A 16,237-nucleotide genomic window follows, 5' to 3' on the forward strand; every position below is an offset into this window, starting at 1 on the left:
TGCTGCTGCTACAGCTTACAGTTCACCAGCAGCCTCAGAAGGCACATTTGGAGCGCTGGTTACTGCATGCACTCCTTCCTGAGGGGTTCAAAGTACTACATCCAGCAACCAACTGCAGTTCTACACAGGAGCGATACTACATAGTTCTTCTAGGTTAATCGCATGCCTTCTGTTGATTTATTTAGATTAATTGTGATGAATATCACTTTGTTATTACTATATGCAAACATGTTAGTAAATACGTGTGCATATATATATTATATACATTACATATATATACCAACATGTTTTTTTATTCTTCATTAATTCATGATCTATAAGCTGGGTTCATCCTCGAACAATCTCAGGGCCTCATTTAGACATACAACCGTTCACCCTCTCATTCATGCAAGAAGTATAACTCTTGATGTCTGACTCAGGCCCCCTGCGGGCCGTTAAAGCCATACATTACCTTGCTCAAGTCGGAATAAAGTCCTATCCAAGTTCTCCTTGTCATTCAGGGTCAGGACCCTGATCTGCTTCAGGTGCTGAGGCAACATCTTGAGCTGGTCAGCGTTGGCCCGCCCACCGGTGTCCTGTGCAGAGGAAAGGAAGGGCTTGATAACCGACGCTTTGTGCAACATCCCAGCAGCACTTTCCCTGCATTCGCAACTCAGAGAAGAAGGTAGGAGTTTTTAGATGTTCCTGCAGCTTTGCGGTGTGAAGCATCATGACTCCTCAGCCCCAGTCACTAGCTCAAGCCTTTGGATTAGAATAGTTTGTCAGACCTTGGGTTGTTTTTTTTGTCACTTTCTGTCACATCCAAGTAAAAGAACCTCCCTGACATCAGTCCTGGACTCTGACAGAGCACCTGTGCCCCACAGACCACATCCCCGCCGAAGGTTGAGTCAGATGTCGCAAACAAGTTTCGTAACGTAACTGACAGAAGTTGGTCCATGAGGAACCACTTCTTCACCTTCCTATGTTGGAGCATGTTAGCATGAATTATTTGTACTTAATGGAAATGTCACTTGGTGATGGTTAGCTCCTGCCCTTCACAGCTAGAAGGTCCCTGGTTGGATTCCCACAGGGGAATCTCTGTATGGAGTCTCCATGTTCTCCCCATGTCTGTATAGAGTTCCTCCCACAGTCTAAACCAGGGGTGGGCAAACTGCAGCCGGCGGGCCACATCCGGCCCGCTTGTCTTTTTAATCCGGCCCACCAAAGATCGGTACAGAATTCATACTTGATGCGAATAATTGAATGATTGGATCAATAAATGTGCCAGCTGTAACATTTCATTTTTGGAGCAACTTAAGAATTTTCCTGAGCTGAATGACACAGATAGGGTTTGTGATTTAGCCCCATGATTTTCAACCAGTGTGCCACGAGAGATGGTTGAGTGTCACGTCTGTGACGCGATGACGTAGAGGTCAATGTTAGAGTGAGCGCTGCGCGACAGTGGCAGTTTGGGATCACAGCAAGACGAGCGAGTGACAGTGATGGAGATGGAAAAAGAAAAAAGAAAAAAGAAAAGTCGGGGAGCTCGAGGCTTTACAGCGAAAGCTATCTTTCATTTGAATTCACCAGTGCAATCGCACACTGCTCCAGCGTTCTCTGCGCACAACAAAGCTGAACTGTAAATACATTAAACACATTTATTTTATTTACAGTTCAGCTTGGATTTTATTTTGTACGAAGCATAGATTTGCTGTCCGCGGAGAACGCTGCAGCAGTGCGCGATTGCGCAAACGCGCGGCTTAGAGGGAACAGTGCCGGGGATGCAATGGCATCGGCTCCGCTGTGCTTGGTGTTTGGTGAGAAGCTATCCAATGGCACCACGTTGCCGATCAAACCTAAACGCCATCTCTAAACAAAAGACCCTTCCGTTCAAAACAAGCAGATGGACTATTTTGTACGCTTACATACAACTAATGAGAAACGGGCAATTTTTGGGAGAAAAACCACAAAGGTAAACGAGAGAGCCCTCAAAGCTAGCTACCTTGTTGCTGAACTCGTAGCTAAATCAAAAAAGTCCCACACTGTAGCAGAAACATTAATACTGCCAGCTTGTAAAGCTTGAGCAAGAGCTTTGTGTGTCTTTCTACCATTACTGCCAGGATATCCATTGTGTGTTCATCGAAACAGCCCCAGGTTTCACACTAGGTGAGTATAAATACATTAAAAACTATATTATTAACCATATGTATTATATGTAGTGTTAGAGTGTCAATTTGTGTCTTTTTGATTGGTGGTTTGCCCCAGGATTTTGTAAATGTAAAAAATGTGCCGCGGCTCAAAAAAGGTTGAAAATAGCCTTTATTGTAAGCATACTGGCACACATGAATGAGCTGGACGTCAAGCTACAAGGGAAAAATGGTTTGTCCATGAAATGCAACTTTGTTTTATTTTCAAAGCAAATGTCAGATGAGTCTGATGTTTCCTCTTTACAATTTTTTTTTTTTTATCTGTATCGTATCTTATGCTGAGCTGGCCCGTCTGTCAAATTTTAAAAGTCAATTTGGCCCCTGAGCCAAAAAGTTTGCCCACCCCTGGTCTAAACACAAGCAGGAGGTTCACTGGAGACCCGATATTGTCCAGATGTGTTCATGAGGGGGCAGAATGTTGTATGTCTATGAATGGAAGAGAAGCTGTTATGATAAGGAAGGAAAGTTTGGAAGTGCTTTCTTTCTCTTCAACTCACTTCTTAGTGCTAATGAATGAATTAATTTAATGTTGTGTCCAAGCACCGGAGGCCTCCTCCCATGTGACCCCCGACAGCAGACACGGCCTGTGACGCAAACTCAGTTTCAAGAAAAACAGTAACTGTAATAATAATAATGGTGTCATCAGCATAGTTTTACAGCTCTGCTCCCCTGGTGGGTATTTGTGCTTCTGTAATAAATAGGACGTCCACGGGGACTGACGGAGCAGCTTGCTGACCACATCCTCTGAAAGTGAGGGTCCTGAAGCACTAGGGTCCACCACAGAACCAGAGCAAAAGGTGAGTATTCTGGGCCGATGCTGGACAGTGATGCTACTTCAGGCTGCGTTTGAAGCCGTTACCTGGATATGACACTATTAATGCTGTCAGTATGCAGGTGGAAACCAACTTCCTGTTCTGTAAATGGGTTGGGGGCCCAGTGGGGCCTCCTCTCCACCACCTCCTCTTCCTCTTGAGAATGAGCTAAATAGTTATTCATAATTAAATTCATCTTTTATGGGCTGCCGTTATGTCGTGATCGCGGGAAAAATCGCGAGATTGGGAGATTAACGAACTCGTCGCATAAAATCGGGCGGTCACATGGTTCCTCCAGAAGGGAATTAATTGATTGATTCCTGCGCAACGCAATGGTTTTTCCACGCACTTGGCCCGTGCGGGAGGGGTAACGCATCCAGAGTCAGTGACCCCCCCCCCACACACCCCAAGTTGCATCTGCGCACTACCACCCCCTCCTCCTCCACCGGGGACAAGGTCAAGAATCCGGTCGATAATGTCACATTAGCTATTTATACAGTTGCGCCATGCCGACACGAAATAACACTCATATGCACACACACATGCATGCACACACACATGCATGCACACACGCGCGCGCCCGCACGCACACAGCAGCTCCAGCATGGCTGGGTTACTGGCAGTGGTGGTGCAGCTAACGTCCATCCGGCCGGCCCCCATTCAAAAACATTGAGATTTAAACTTCGCCCGTCTTGGCATGCAATGAGTTCACGCCGCGAAGAGATTCAAAGCGCAATTTTTAACAAACACGCGCCGCACCGCTTATCGGCGAGTGTAACTTTGCACTACGATCTCACGATCGCAGTACAAAGTGTGCACTTTTGTCTGTCAGCTACGATCAGAGTACTAGCTAGTGGGCGGAGCCGCGACTTCTGCGCGCATCGATTAGGGAAGAAACGACAAACATATCGATCGATGCGATCGGCTGAGGCGTTTGACAGCTTTTTTTTCGGGGGGGAGGGGTCCAGATCGAGCCTTGAGACTCACGACTGCATCTACACATACACACACGCATATTCCAGGTGTGACGCAAAACCGGAAGCCATTCGATACGCGCTCCCGTGCGGGGTTGCCATCGTGGTTGTCCGGAAAGTCACCTGTCGGCGTGTCGTGTCCGGCTCGGTCCGCTGCGGGAGGTCGGTTGCTGGTCCGCGGGGTTTGCGTCCTCCTTCTGCGCCGGCGGCGGCTGGCAGAAGGGGGCGTGGCCTCTCGGGCGGTTACCGTAACGACGTGAGTCCCGCGCAGTGGGAATTTGCCCTGCGTTTTCTGAAAACCGAACAACAGGTTGACGAAGACGTTTATATTTTTGTCACGCGTTTTTTCCTCCCATTCTCGCTTCTATGTATAATCTGCGTGATGCGGGGGATTCACAAAGCAACATTCAAAATAAACCCGAATGATACACGCTACACTCGATGGTGAAAATCTGCGTTGTGTAATTTCCTAGCCTTATCCGGACGCGCACTCGCACGGAACTGCATGTACAAACAGACTGGGACCCAACGTCTGCCCGCAGTGCAGCACACACACACACACACACACACACAACACACCGATCGCCTCCTCGTTTGTAACCCGGATGCGCGGATTATTCTGGATCACGTGTTCATAAATGTCTCCCGGTACTTCGGGTTTATTTACTTTCATCTTTTGTTGCTTTCAGAGGTTCTTTGCATTCATCCATTCGTTCAAAATGCTGCTCATCTTGCAGGAAGGCTCACCGCTGAGCATCAGCCAATCCCAGCTGCCTCTGGGGCGAGAGGCGGGGCTTAACCCAGCCAGCCGCCTGTCAATCACAACATGATATCCTCCCCCCAAAGCCTTTTGAGAATTTTGTTATTTACCTTTGAGCGACCTGAGGTCACAGGTCATCTGGAGGAAACGCCTCCTCTGCCTGGACCCCAGGTAATTTTCAGCTCCTGCAAAGGGATGGAGAATAAACTGCTCCCTTCTTCCTCCTCTGCAGATGCCTTCACTGGGCCTCCTCCTTCTCTTTGCCGCAACCGCACGCCGCTGGACACCCGCGGGCTGCTTCTCCAGCGGCAAGGTGTCGGCGGCGTGTGGCTGCATGGATCCGCAGCACGGCGTCCCTGGTAGGACGGGCGACGGCCCCTTCCAGCTGCATGCCAACGCCACCACCTTTGGACCGACAGACCGTGTCAAAGGTGAACCCAGAAGAGGGGGGCTCAGGGACAGACACGTGACCCCTGTATGTAAAAAGTACACAAAATGGTGCACCAGCACTCTCCCAGCACGCAAAGACCTGCTTTAGTATCAAACCACCCAGGGACCCGTTTCAGCCCCCAACAATACTTTTCATTTCAAGCAAATCCTCCTAAATATCATGTATTACTGCTCAATAACAAAGTGCAACTACTCAAAGTAGAAGTATTTGTAGTATTTGTGTCTGAAATAGCGATGCAGGACAGGTAATCCAACCTAGAACAGAACCCACGGCTTTTCCTGCGTGGATTCCCACCATCACAAGTCCAGAATAACCGCAAACAGTAACCAGGTGGAACATTAACAGCTTGACTCACTTTGCTCGCGTATCGAATAAAATCTCCCCGTTCAAATGAATCGATTCCAGCTCCTGGTTTTATCACACGTTTTTAAATAAGAAAAAAATGAAAAAAATGTACTTTATAGATAACAAATACCCTATACAAAATTAAAATGATACAATGTGTCGCTAAATGCTAATTACTACACTTTATGTCTAAACACCATTTATGGTAAGAGTGAAGCCAATCCTCTATCTAAAACCATTAAACCGTCCCCAACCGACTTTGACTGACTCTTCTGACGCCTCATCCGTCCACGTTCCCACCATCCACTGCACCGAATCCCCGTAATTGTCTCCTGCCTTCTCATAGGCGATGCTTTCCATCACTGTATCTCACCAACAACCTCTCTATCTCACCACCCACACCTCGCTTGTGTTTTTCCACGATTTTCTCTGGGCGAGCTTGCGGCTGCAGCACGTGGCATTGTCTTTAAATGCCACTTCACAGACAACAGTGACCATGTTGGTGTCAAACGCTCATTCCACTCGCCGCTATCTCAGGGCTGGGCTCCGATTACAAAGCAAACATCGGCTCAGATCTGAAAACTCCTAAGTTGGTGCTCCTATGTGTGAAGGTTCCTTTGACTCAGATGTGGCTGTGACCTCTTCTCCAGTGGTCCTGTCCGGGCACTCATATTTTCGGGGTTTCCTGCTGGAGGCCCGAGATGCCGCTGCCGCCGTCACTCAAGGGTCAGTGGGCAGCTTCATCCTGACTGACCCGACTACGACACAGCTGCTCAGCTGTGATGGCGTGCAGGTGACGGCACACACAGACACACACACTCCACCTGCAACTTACCTGCATGAAGGCTAAAGATGTCCCTGTGTGTCCAGGGGGCTGCGGTGAGTCACAAGAGCAACACCAGGCAAACCCGGGTGGTGGCGGTCTGGGTGCCACCCCAGGATCCCCCCGCAGTTGTCCAGTTTTTGTGAGTGGACCCCCCCCCCCCCCAACACACACACACACACACACACACACACACAAGCTGACATACTATAACAACTACAAAACAAACATTTATATACATAAAGCTAACGTGGAAATACTACATCTAGCTGCTAGCTGAAATTGGTTTGCTCACACACACACACACACACACACACACACACACACACACACAAACGCACACACATACTGCTTTCTGAATAAACCTGCATACGAACAAAATTCATGAAGCCGCTAGCAAGTTAGGTTGCTGACGTGCTAGCAGAGACACGTTAGCTGCATGAATTCCTCGCCAAGCTCCTCATCGGTGGGATCATTGGTATGGCGAGATGGTTGGTCTGGAGAACAAGAAGCTGACAAAGGCAGCTGACGTTCTTGAAAAGGAGGCAGTCGTCTGCATAGAGGAGGACTTCTCTGGGTTCTCCTGAGCAGAAGATGGTTCTGAAACGGTCCTTGCACAAAGTCCTGTGAATCTTGTGAAAAGGTAATGATTGGAACTTGAGTCACCTCCACCTTCTCATGGCTCCTTGATTTGTTTCTTTTTGTTTTTCTTCACAAACAGCATGACTGTCGTTGAGAGCTACCATGTCTTCTGGGAGAAGCAGCCCGGACCGGTTGTCCGTCTGCGCGCCTCGACTCCCCGCCCGCCTCAGACGCCACCCTCCACGCCCACGCCCTCCGTCCTGCCCGGACCTGTGAGGCTCCCTACCGACATGACTTCAATCCGCCAGCTATTGAACACCAACTAACCAGTCCTTCACGTCCGGACCTCCTGCTTGGAAGTTCTCACTGCAGGGATGTGGCCGGTGGAAGTCTTGCCTCCTGGACCCCCCTGGCTGTGACCCCAAGCAGAGTCCTGCCTGTTTCTTCCTGTCCTGGTCCATGCAAGGGAACAACACAACGGTGCGACTCTGGCTGTCATAAGGACCTTTTGCAGTTGTATGTCTACATGACTTGTGAATGAGTAAATGAATGAATGGATTGATTAACGAATTAAGCTGTATGTCATATAGGGTGAGTGATGTCTGTCTCTGTATGATGTATGAATGAGGAAATTAATGTTGTATATCTACATTATTTGTGAATGAGTGAATGAACACTGCATGTCTCTATATGACATATGAATGAATGAATGAATGCTGTATGTCTATATGATGTGTGAATGAGAGTGAATGGTCATAAGTCCCTTTTTATGTGTGAATGAGTGAATGAATGTCGCACGTCTATAATATGTGAATGAGAGGGTGAATGGTCGTATGTCACGTCATGATTTATGAATAATGTTTGTTGATAGGATGTGTGACTGATAGTGAATAATGTATGTCTACATGATTTGTTAATGAGTGAATGAATGCCGTATGTCTCTACGGGACATATGAATGATGAATTAATGTTGCATGTTGTATAAGATGTATGAATGAGAGGGTGAATGCTATAATGTCAATATGACATACTAATGAGAGAGTGAACGGCTGCGTGTCCCTTTTTATGAGTGAATGAATGTTGCATGTCTCTATATGATATGTGAATGTGAGCGTAAATGGTCGTAAGTCTCTACATGACGTATGATTGAGTGCATGAGTGATGAATGATGTATGTTTATATGACATGTCAATGAGAGGGTAAACAGTTTTATGCCCCTTTTTATGTGTGAATGAGTGAATGAATGTTGTATGTCAATATGACATGTGAATGAGAGGGTAAATGTTACATGTCTGATTATGTGTGAATGAATGTGTGAATGTCTCTCAATGTGTCCCCTGTGATTGGTCCAGGGTGAACCCCGCTCTCTGCCAATCACAGCAGTTCTTGGATCCGCACACAAATGAATGAATGAATGAATGAATGAATGAATGAATGAATGAATGATAACCCAAACTATGGTTGTGATTGGTTGGGGCATGTTTGCTGACATGTATGCAAACCCACGGAGTCGCCAGAAGGTTCTGGTGTGGTTGCTTCAACCAGATAAGAGCAGCAATTGGTCAGAAGACCAGGATGTGAAGCCTCTGCTTCACCATCGACAAACGGCCTGAGAACAAGACCAGGAATATGGGTCAGATTGTCATGAGCGTGTTTGTACAGGCGGTGCTGTTTGAGCTGAGCGGCCCGGCGGAGGGATACGTGGCCTTCGCCCTGTCCTGGGACACCTGGATGGTGAGTTAGTTCCTCATGAACCAAAGAAGCTCCTCATGGGAGTCAGCTGATTCTATGTGAGTGTGTGTTTCCAGGGAGACGATGACGTGTACATGTGTGTGAAGGATGGGGATGGCGTGTTGGTGAGCACCGCGTCCGTCAGTGGACGAACACACCCTGAGCGCCGGCCAAAGGTGACCCCTTAAGATACTCCTCACATTCTCCAGGCCGCAGGCTCTGTGCACTTGCTTTGTAACCAGGTTAGGAATCTTCTTCCAGACCTCCTGCCTGGCAGCTCCAACCAATCCTTCTACCCAGATCATCTCCATCCCTCCTCTGTCCATGTCCAGACAATCCGGAACATCTAACATGTGCTCCTTCCCAAAGAGGAACCTTCACATCTTCACCTCTGCCTCTTGTCGTCTCCTCAGTGTCTCCAAACTAGACACCATGGCTGATCCTCACCTCCGTCTTCATACTCTTCTATCACCGCTTACACTTTTCTCCTAGTTGTTCCTCCAGCCATTCCCAACCCTCTTCACTGCTCTAAACTGAGGGCTCTCAGTACTTAAACTCCTCCGCCTACTTCATCCCCACCCCCAGTAGCCTCACCGTTCCTCTTGGGTTCCTCTCATCCACATACATGTATCCTGTCTTTCTGCAGCCAACCTTCATCCCTCTCCTCTCCAGGTCACACCTCCACCTCTTTAGATGTTTTTCCACTTGCTCCCTGCTCTCACTATACATCACAATGTCATCTGCAAACGTGGAGATCCCTGTCTAACCTCGCCTGTCAACCTTTCCAAAGAAGGTGCTCAGAGGAGATCCCACCTCCGTCTTCATGACGTCCTGCACCACCCTGACACACTTCTCTGCCCATGGCCCTGACGTAGAAAGCATTATCTTCTAACTTCAGGATGTCTTCATTTGCAGACCGGCCTTTCCTCGGTGTCATGGCGCCTGGTGGATGGAGTCATCCAGTGTGCCTTCAGTCGACCTTCCAGCCCGACCAATCAGAACCCGGGGTTCTTCGACCTGGACCAGGACTACTTCCTGTTCCTGGCCCACGGACACGCCAGCGAGAGGCAGCATCGTAAGATGCCTGGGACCCCGCGATGAATAATCGATTAATCAATAATCTGAGCTGTTTGCAAGCAGGAGTGTGTCTCACACACACACACACACACACACCTGGGACGCTGATGTTCTCATCTCTCGCTCTCAAGTCAGGAAGCACCACCTCCAGCCACTCATCTCTTCCTCTAGAACCAGAATCCTGGGGCCAGCGCAGGTCCTCAGGGGGTCCCGAGGCCCTGCCTACCTGAAGGTGCACGGTAAGACTCGCTTGGCAACACACACACACACACACACACACACACACACACACGCAATCAAGCACTCTGCCGTCACCTGTTGAGTCTATTAATAGCCGCTCGCAATTTAGCCCCCGGGTGGCGCTAAGACGCCTAACAGTTTATGTGATGTAGTTTCATATTTCTACCACAAGGGGGTGGTGTTTTGCTTGAAACTACTGTTGTACTGTGACTGCAAGTTTTGAATTTGCACTCGGGCTCCCTCTAGTGGTAGAGAGGGGCACTCACTGAATTAAATGCAAATTAAAAACGTTGCATCCATGACATTTCAGTGCAGAAAATATATTTATTAAGGGTGGCAGGGAGGTGCAGATGTTAGCAGCTACATGTTAAACATTGTTTGCCTCTTCACAGTCAGAAGGTCCCTGATTGGATTTCCACAGGGGAAGTCTGTGTGGAAGCTCCATGTTCTCCACGTCTGGGTGGGGTTCCTCAGGGTTCTCCGGGTTCCTTTCACAGTCCAAAGATCTGTCTTCTGCTCACCTGTCTGCCACTCCAGGTGTCCTGATGCTTGTCGCCTGGATGGGAACAGGAAGTGTTGGAACCTTTATTGCCATTTTCTTCAAAGCTGATTGGCCAAACTGGACTCTGTTTGGACAGAAAATTTGGTTCCAGGTGGGATATTGTGTGTGTGTGTGTGTCCATGCGTGTGTGGAGAGCAGCCAATCAGAAAAAAGCTGCTTAACCAACACACACACGCATGTTCATACAGTTGCAGCTTTTCTTCCTATCTGTTTTAATACCGTTCTTTATGTGTGTGTGTGTGCGTGTGTGTGTGCGCGCGCGCGTGTTTGTGTGTGTGTGTGTGTGTGTGTGTGTGTGCGTATGTAGGTTCATCGGGGGCTGATGTTGCTGACTGTGGGTCTGACCAGTGTGGCCTTCTCCCTCCCCTTTGTGTACAGGGGGGGCTGGAGCCAGGTGCGAACACAGACACACACACACACACACACACACACACTCACACACACACACACACACACACACACACACACACAAATTGCATTTTCCTCTGACTTGTTTTCAACTTGTGTTTTGTGATGTGTGTGATGTGTGTGTATGTTTGTGTGTGTGTGGCTGCGGGCAGCAGTCACACACACACAAACATACACCACCAAGAGTGGTCCATTTTGTCCAATGATGACAATCCTGCCTCTGCTAATTGTGAGTCTTGCTGTGGCTGTGGAGTCCAATCCTTGATCCACACTGCCTGCCGCAGTCAGGGCGAGTGAATCCACAGGCTGGGGTTAAAGATGTTAAAGATATGCATTTCTTTATCCGTCTCTCAGTTTGATCCTCCTCAAGTCTGTGCACATGTTGTTGGCAGAGCCTACGCCAGGTGGAGCATGGGGGCGGGGGAGGGGGCTCCTCCAGCTGGGTTGGTTTTCAGGCTGCACTTCTTCATCAGGATTTTCAGCTGATCCTAGTATCACCTTTTCTGGCCACCAAGATGTAATTGGCGATAGAGAAGTTTCTGTGGCATGCGATCTCTGGGCATCCTGATGACATCGCCAACCCAGCAGATCTGGTGCTGGCCGACTGTGGCCTCCATACTGACGCAGTTGGTCTTGCGGACTATCTCCGTGATGGTGATGCGGTCCCTGCAGGATACACCCAGGATGCATTGGAGGCATCTGATGTGAAAACGGTGTAGAGGAGTGTGGTTAGGACTACTGCCTGGTAAACAGATACTTTAGGTTGAGGTGTTTGTTCTGAAAGATCCTATGTCTGAGTCCCCCAAAAGAAGATGATGCTTGCTTGAGCCGGTTTTCAATCTCCCTTTCCATGCTGCAGTCACTGGAGAGGAAGCTGCTGAGGTATTTAAAAGATTCTGTAACTGTAAGGGGCTGGTCTGAGATGGTGAAGGTTGGTGGGTGAGGTGGGGGAGTAGCTGCCCACTGGCACAGTACCTCGGTCTTTGCTACATTTACAGAGAGACCCAGTCTGCCTCAGGCACTTGCAGCAGCTGTGAGTACAGCTTGAAGTGCTTCTGGTGAGTGGGCCACAACTGCACAGTCGTCTGCATACTGTAGCTCAATGATGTGCTCTGAGGTTACTTTTGTGACAACCTGAAACCTTCTGATGTTAAAAAGGTTTTGTTGAGCCTGAAGTCCACTGTAATCCCACTGAAACCTCTTAATTTTTTTTTTTTGCATAGCAGCAATGCCACAGATAGCAGGAAGATATTAAAAAGCACTGGAGCAAGGCCACATCCCCGACACACACCGGTACAGACCTTGAAAGGGGCAGATTCTTGGCCTTTAGTAGTGACATGTGCCATCATCCCAGTGTGGAACTGTTGAAGGAGTCACACAGGAGTCATCGGAAGCCTTCAAGGGAGAGACTGAGCAGTTTCTTGGGCCATAGATGTTTTTCACTCTATCATAAAAGTTGTGTATATTGTTGTTATTGGCCACCGCTCATTCTTCAGGGCACTCAGTCTTGACTGCAGCTCTCCTACATGTCAACCACCTCTGCTGGAGTGCAGCTGAAGTGGGGTTATTGAGTACGGTACTGTGTACTGCATGCTTTTGCATAAGCATGGTGGTGATTTCCCCTGTGTTATCGTTATTGACCTAACTGATACCTTGACTCCCAATTACTCTTTCCACACCTTGCTCTCCTTCCCCATCCTGACATTGAAATCCCCCAATAAGAAGACCTTGTCCTCCTTGGGTAGGTGACGGAGAGCCTCATCTAATGCTTGGTAGAAGTGATCTTTCACATCGTCCTTCGATTGCTTCTTGCCCAGAGGGATCCTTAGTTACATAAGCATTTCCCTTGTTTTCTTTTCCTTCACTTAATTTCGACTGCTGGGTGGAATTTCCCAATAGGTGTGACTCCATATGCAGGATGTTGTGAGTGGACAATTTTTAGGCCACCATTTATTGGCCCTTTCCCAATTAGGGTAAGCAGTGTGGCTTCTAAAAAGGGCTGCTCAGACACACAGGGGTCTGCTGGGAGCAGCTGCCACTCAACCCCAGCAGCTAACAACCATAGATAGCCCAGTGCCACTGGTGTGCAGGGCTCCTACTTGGAGCTTCCAGCGCATTTAGACCTGCTCTCATCACCAGACACTCCATCGCCACCAGACTTCTACAGTTTCCGGTTGCTGGTGTCACCTGCGCAGGGAGATTATTTACAGTACCGCTGGGGATGCGCATGTCCCAGCAGCACTTGTTCACTGCAAGAGCGCGTGATCCGGTGGCAAGGAGAGCCCAAGACGACCATCACTCTTTACTAGTTGCAGGGGGCTACCAGAGCTCCAGTTTTCAGGAGTGCTGCCTATCGTGTGCCTCCAGCACTAGGTTTTTCTGTCGGGTGTGCTCCCTTAGCCTTTTGTTCCCCCAGACTCACCCACAAGGCAGTGGGGCAGAGGCTGATAAGTGCCAAGGCGTATCCACTAGGGTTAGCCTGCGCACTATATCTATGGGGGCCCACTGCTACTCCCACACCCCCTGCCAAGTTAGCCTGCCAAGTTACCATGTGTGCCATGAGGAGGTCTGGCAGGAGTCTTGATGATGGAGAGGTGTATGAGTTGCTTATTCATTCAACACAAAGGGCTACCAAGTGGCAGCTCTGAAAGCAAGAGGTAGCAAGCAGACATGAGGTCGGCTTTCACGTTCCCTCTTTCAACTGTACTTCACATGTCACAACACCCTGTGTTTGGAGAACACACGCACACACACACACACACACACACACGCACATACGCACACAAATTGCGTTTTCTTCTGCCTTGTTTTCAACAAGTGTTGTGGTATTTGTGTGTGTGTGTATGTACTGTATGTATTTATGTGTGTGTTTGTGCAGCACGCCGGCGCCCACCCCTACCTGGGCTGTTGCGTCCTGTCCCTCTCTCTCCTGCAGCCGCTGGCGGCGGCGGCAAGGCCATCACCGGACTCTGACAGGTAATCAGCTTTGGCATGACAACATCGGGATCTTCTCCCAGGTCCTCCTGACCAAATCTTCAATGATACCTTCAAACTCATATGTGCCTTCATCCAGGATGGAATATGCAGTCCTATTTAAGTTCCTCTGGTGAAGAACCTCCTACTTCTTGTTTCAGGAGGTTGCTCTTCAGCCGGTTCCACCTGGGGGTGGGATCTGTCCTGGAGCTTGCAGCAGGTGTGACCTCTCGCCTCTCTTCATATCTTCTCACCTCTCACCCAGTCAAAGTTCACGCCTGGTCTTCTCCTGCTGCAGCGGCGGCCATGTTCCTGGGAGTAGGTCAGTCCACGCTTCCCCTCCCTCAGCCGTGGGCAACGCTCGTCCTGATTGGTTACCTGGCCTGGCTGGCCTTCTTCAGGCTCCTCCTGCTCGTGCACAGAAGCAAGCATAGATTCTACTCAGCGGAGGTCCACCACCGAGACCACCACCACCAATCAGAGCGGAGTCCCTGGGTAGGTTCTGCTCCCAGCCTCAAGAGATCCTCCTGCTCCTTGAGAGCTTCTATGTTCTCCTATCTGAGTTCTCCATGATCTCCTTCCTAGGTTCTCCGTGTTCTTCTGTCCAGGTTCTCTCTGTGTGTTCTCTCCATGTTTTCCTGCCTTGGTTCCCTCTGTCTTAGGAACCTCCATATTCACAGACACGGTTTCTCTACTTGTGGAGTCTCCATGTTCCCCTCCTAAGTCCTGCCATGGTTCCTTCTGTCTTGTGAACCTCCATGTTCTCCTCCCTGGTCTCTCTCCCCGTGAGCAGGAACAGCAAAGAACTTCACAAATACTTTACATTTCCTTCACAATACTTGGCTCCATGAGCTGTTCTCCGGAGGTCTGCTCCACTTTACATGGAGTCCAGCAGCTATCTGCTTCTCAACCTGCACCTGAAGGACCATTCCAAGCTCCCGGGTGGAGAAGGTCCACCACCAGCTTTCAATTTCCAGTTTCCGTGGATTCTTCTCACTCTGGAGAGGGTTGGTGGATGAAGCTACCAGCTCCTGGATCTCTAACCCCTTCCTCTGTTGGCTCCAGATGTTCTCCAAGCTGGTCCTCCTTGCCGTCCTGGTTCTGGGAAACTGCAGCTTCCTGGTGGCGCTGCTCTCCTCCATGGCTCAACTGTGAGGTGATGGAGATGTGAGAGAAACTCAGAAGGTCACGGCGCTGATGTCGCAGTCCGACTTTGAGTTTGGACATTGATCTGAAGGTGACAGGAATAAAAGAGACCTTCAAAAATGTCCATCTGTGTGTTTTCCTGCTGGTTTCAGTGCGTGGGACCTTCCAGTGGACCATGTTCTCCATGGGTTTGGGTGAAAATCCAGTGTTGTGTGATCTGAGGTGAACAGGGTGGAGCAGTGGTTTGAGCTTCAGTCTCACAGCCAGAAGGTTCCTGGTTCCCACAGAGGTGCCTCTCTGTGTGGAGTATCCATGAAGAACATGGAGTCATCTGCATATACAGGAACAAGTCCGTACGCTGACGCTGCAAATCAAGTTCTGGCGTTTCCATGCGCGTGGACATCCAGGAGAATGCCATCGTCCTTGGAAGCCACCGTAGATTCGAGCAACTTCGACTCCACGTCGAGTTCCTCAGATCACGTCAGCCGAAGACATGAAGGGTTAGCTCAAAATAGAATGGGCTAATTTAAGCTCATTGCGTGTGTGTGTGTGTGTTTGTGTGGGTGTGAGGTAACTGATGCACCATGAAAAGAACACGGTGCGTGAAGGTGGCAACATGAAAATGTGGGATTTATTACACTTATTACTTGTTTATTATACATTTATTATATGTTTATTACATTGACCCAGTTTGTTTGTGAGTTGAACGTTGTCCCTACGTTATGTCTGACAGCCGCCGCTGGTTGCCGTGTGTGAGCTGTGACCACGTATCTGATTTTTGGTCACGTGACCCTCCCCACCCCCACCCAACCCCTACCCTGACCCGGGTTGTCTGGTGTTGTTCCATCTGCTTCCGCAGCCATTTACACTGCACAGAAGGCCTGTATGACCAATCAGTGCGTTACATAACCCTCAAACACACACACACACACCATGCGTCACATTGCATGTAAATGAGTGTGACACACCGACGCTTGCTGGAACTGTTGTGCATAGGCCAAGAATAAAAAAATTCCAAAAATGATGCAAGGACAGCATTGGCACTGTTGGAGACACACACACACACACACACACACACACACACACACACACACACACACACACAGACGTGTGTGTGTGTGTGTGTGTGTGTGTGTGTGTAGGAGGTTTATGTCAATGCATTTCCAT

At 49.0% G+C, this 16,237-nt stretch overlaps 2 protein-coding genes across 3 annotated transcripts in view; one reads left to right on the plus strand and one right to left on the minus strand.

Annotated features, from left to right (window-relative positions):
- Positions 1–4,318, minus strand: part of agla (amylo-alpha-1, 6-glucosidase, 4-alpha-glucanotransferase a) — a 22,688-nt gene extending 18,370 nt beyond the window's left edge. The window contains exons 1-2 of one of the 2 annotated variants that reach the window (XM_086153443.1): positions 4,096–4,318; positions 452–575 (exon numbers count right to left, since the gene is read on the minus strand). In XM_086153443.1, the coding sequence (XP_086009569.1) occupies positions 452–539 (88 nt within the window). In that variant the 5' untranslated portion in view covers positions 540–575; positions 4,096–4,318. The remainder of the gene's footprint in view (positions 1–451; positions 576–4,095) is intronic. The other variant, XM_086153442.1, reaches the window with a different exon arrangement.
- Positions 2,114–15,440, plus strand: frrs1a (ferric-chelate reductase 1a). Its single transcript, XM_086154404.1, has 17 exons — positions 2,114–2,145; positions 2,888–2,983; positions 4,965–5,163; positions 6,179–6,321; positions 6,399–6,493; positions 7,073–7,205; positions 7,294–7,413; positions 8,596–8,667; positions 8,742–8,840; positions 9,580–9,739; positions 9,873–9,980; positions 10,519–10,634; positions 10,851–10,937; positions 13,830–13,927; positions 14,086–14,144; positions 14,223–14,419; positions 14,990–15,440. Exons 3-17 carry the CDS (start codon positions 4,965–4,967, stop codon positions 15,077–15,079), a joined length of 1,776 nt encoding a protein of 591 aa, XP_086010530.1. The 5' UTR covers positions 2,114–2,145; positions 2,888–2,983; the 3' UTR covers positions 15,080–15,440.
- The last annotated feature ends 797 nt before the right edge of the window (positions 15,441–16,237 follow it).

This window comes from Fistularia commersonii, chromosome 10 (assembly GCF_037954325.1).
Source record: "Fistularia commersonii isolate RoL2024-O1a breed Wild chromosome 10, RoL_Fcom_v1.0, whole genome shotgun sequence".
Classification (NCBI taxonomy): domain Eukaryota; kingdom Metazoa; phylum Chordata; class Actinopteri; order Syngnathiformes; family Fistulariidae; genus Fistularia; species Fistularia commersonii.

What these genes read in the sequence shown, in the direction of transcription:
- frrs1a (XM_086154404.1), top strand. Translation starts at nt 4,965, where the DNA reads ATGCCTTCACTGGGCCTCCTCCTTCTCTTTGCCGCAACCGCACGCCGC. An exon ending in CCATCACCGGACTCTGACAG is followed by an intron (nt 13,928 to 14,085) that starts GTAATCAGCTTT and finishes TTCTTGTTTCAG; the next exon opens with GAGGTTGCTCTTCAGCCGGT. An exon ending in AATCAGAGCGGAGTCCCTGG is followed by an intron (nt 14,420 to 14,989) that starts GTAGGTTCTGCT and finishes TGTTGGCTCCAG; the next exon opens with ATGTTCTCCAAGCTGGTCCT.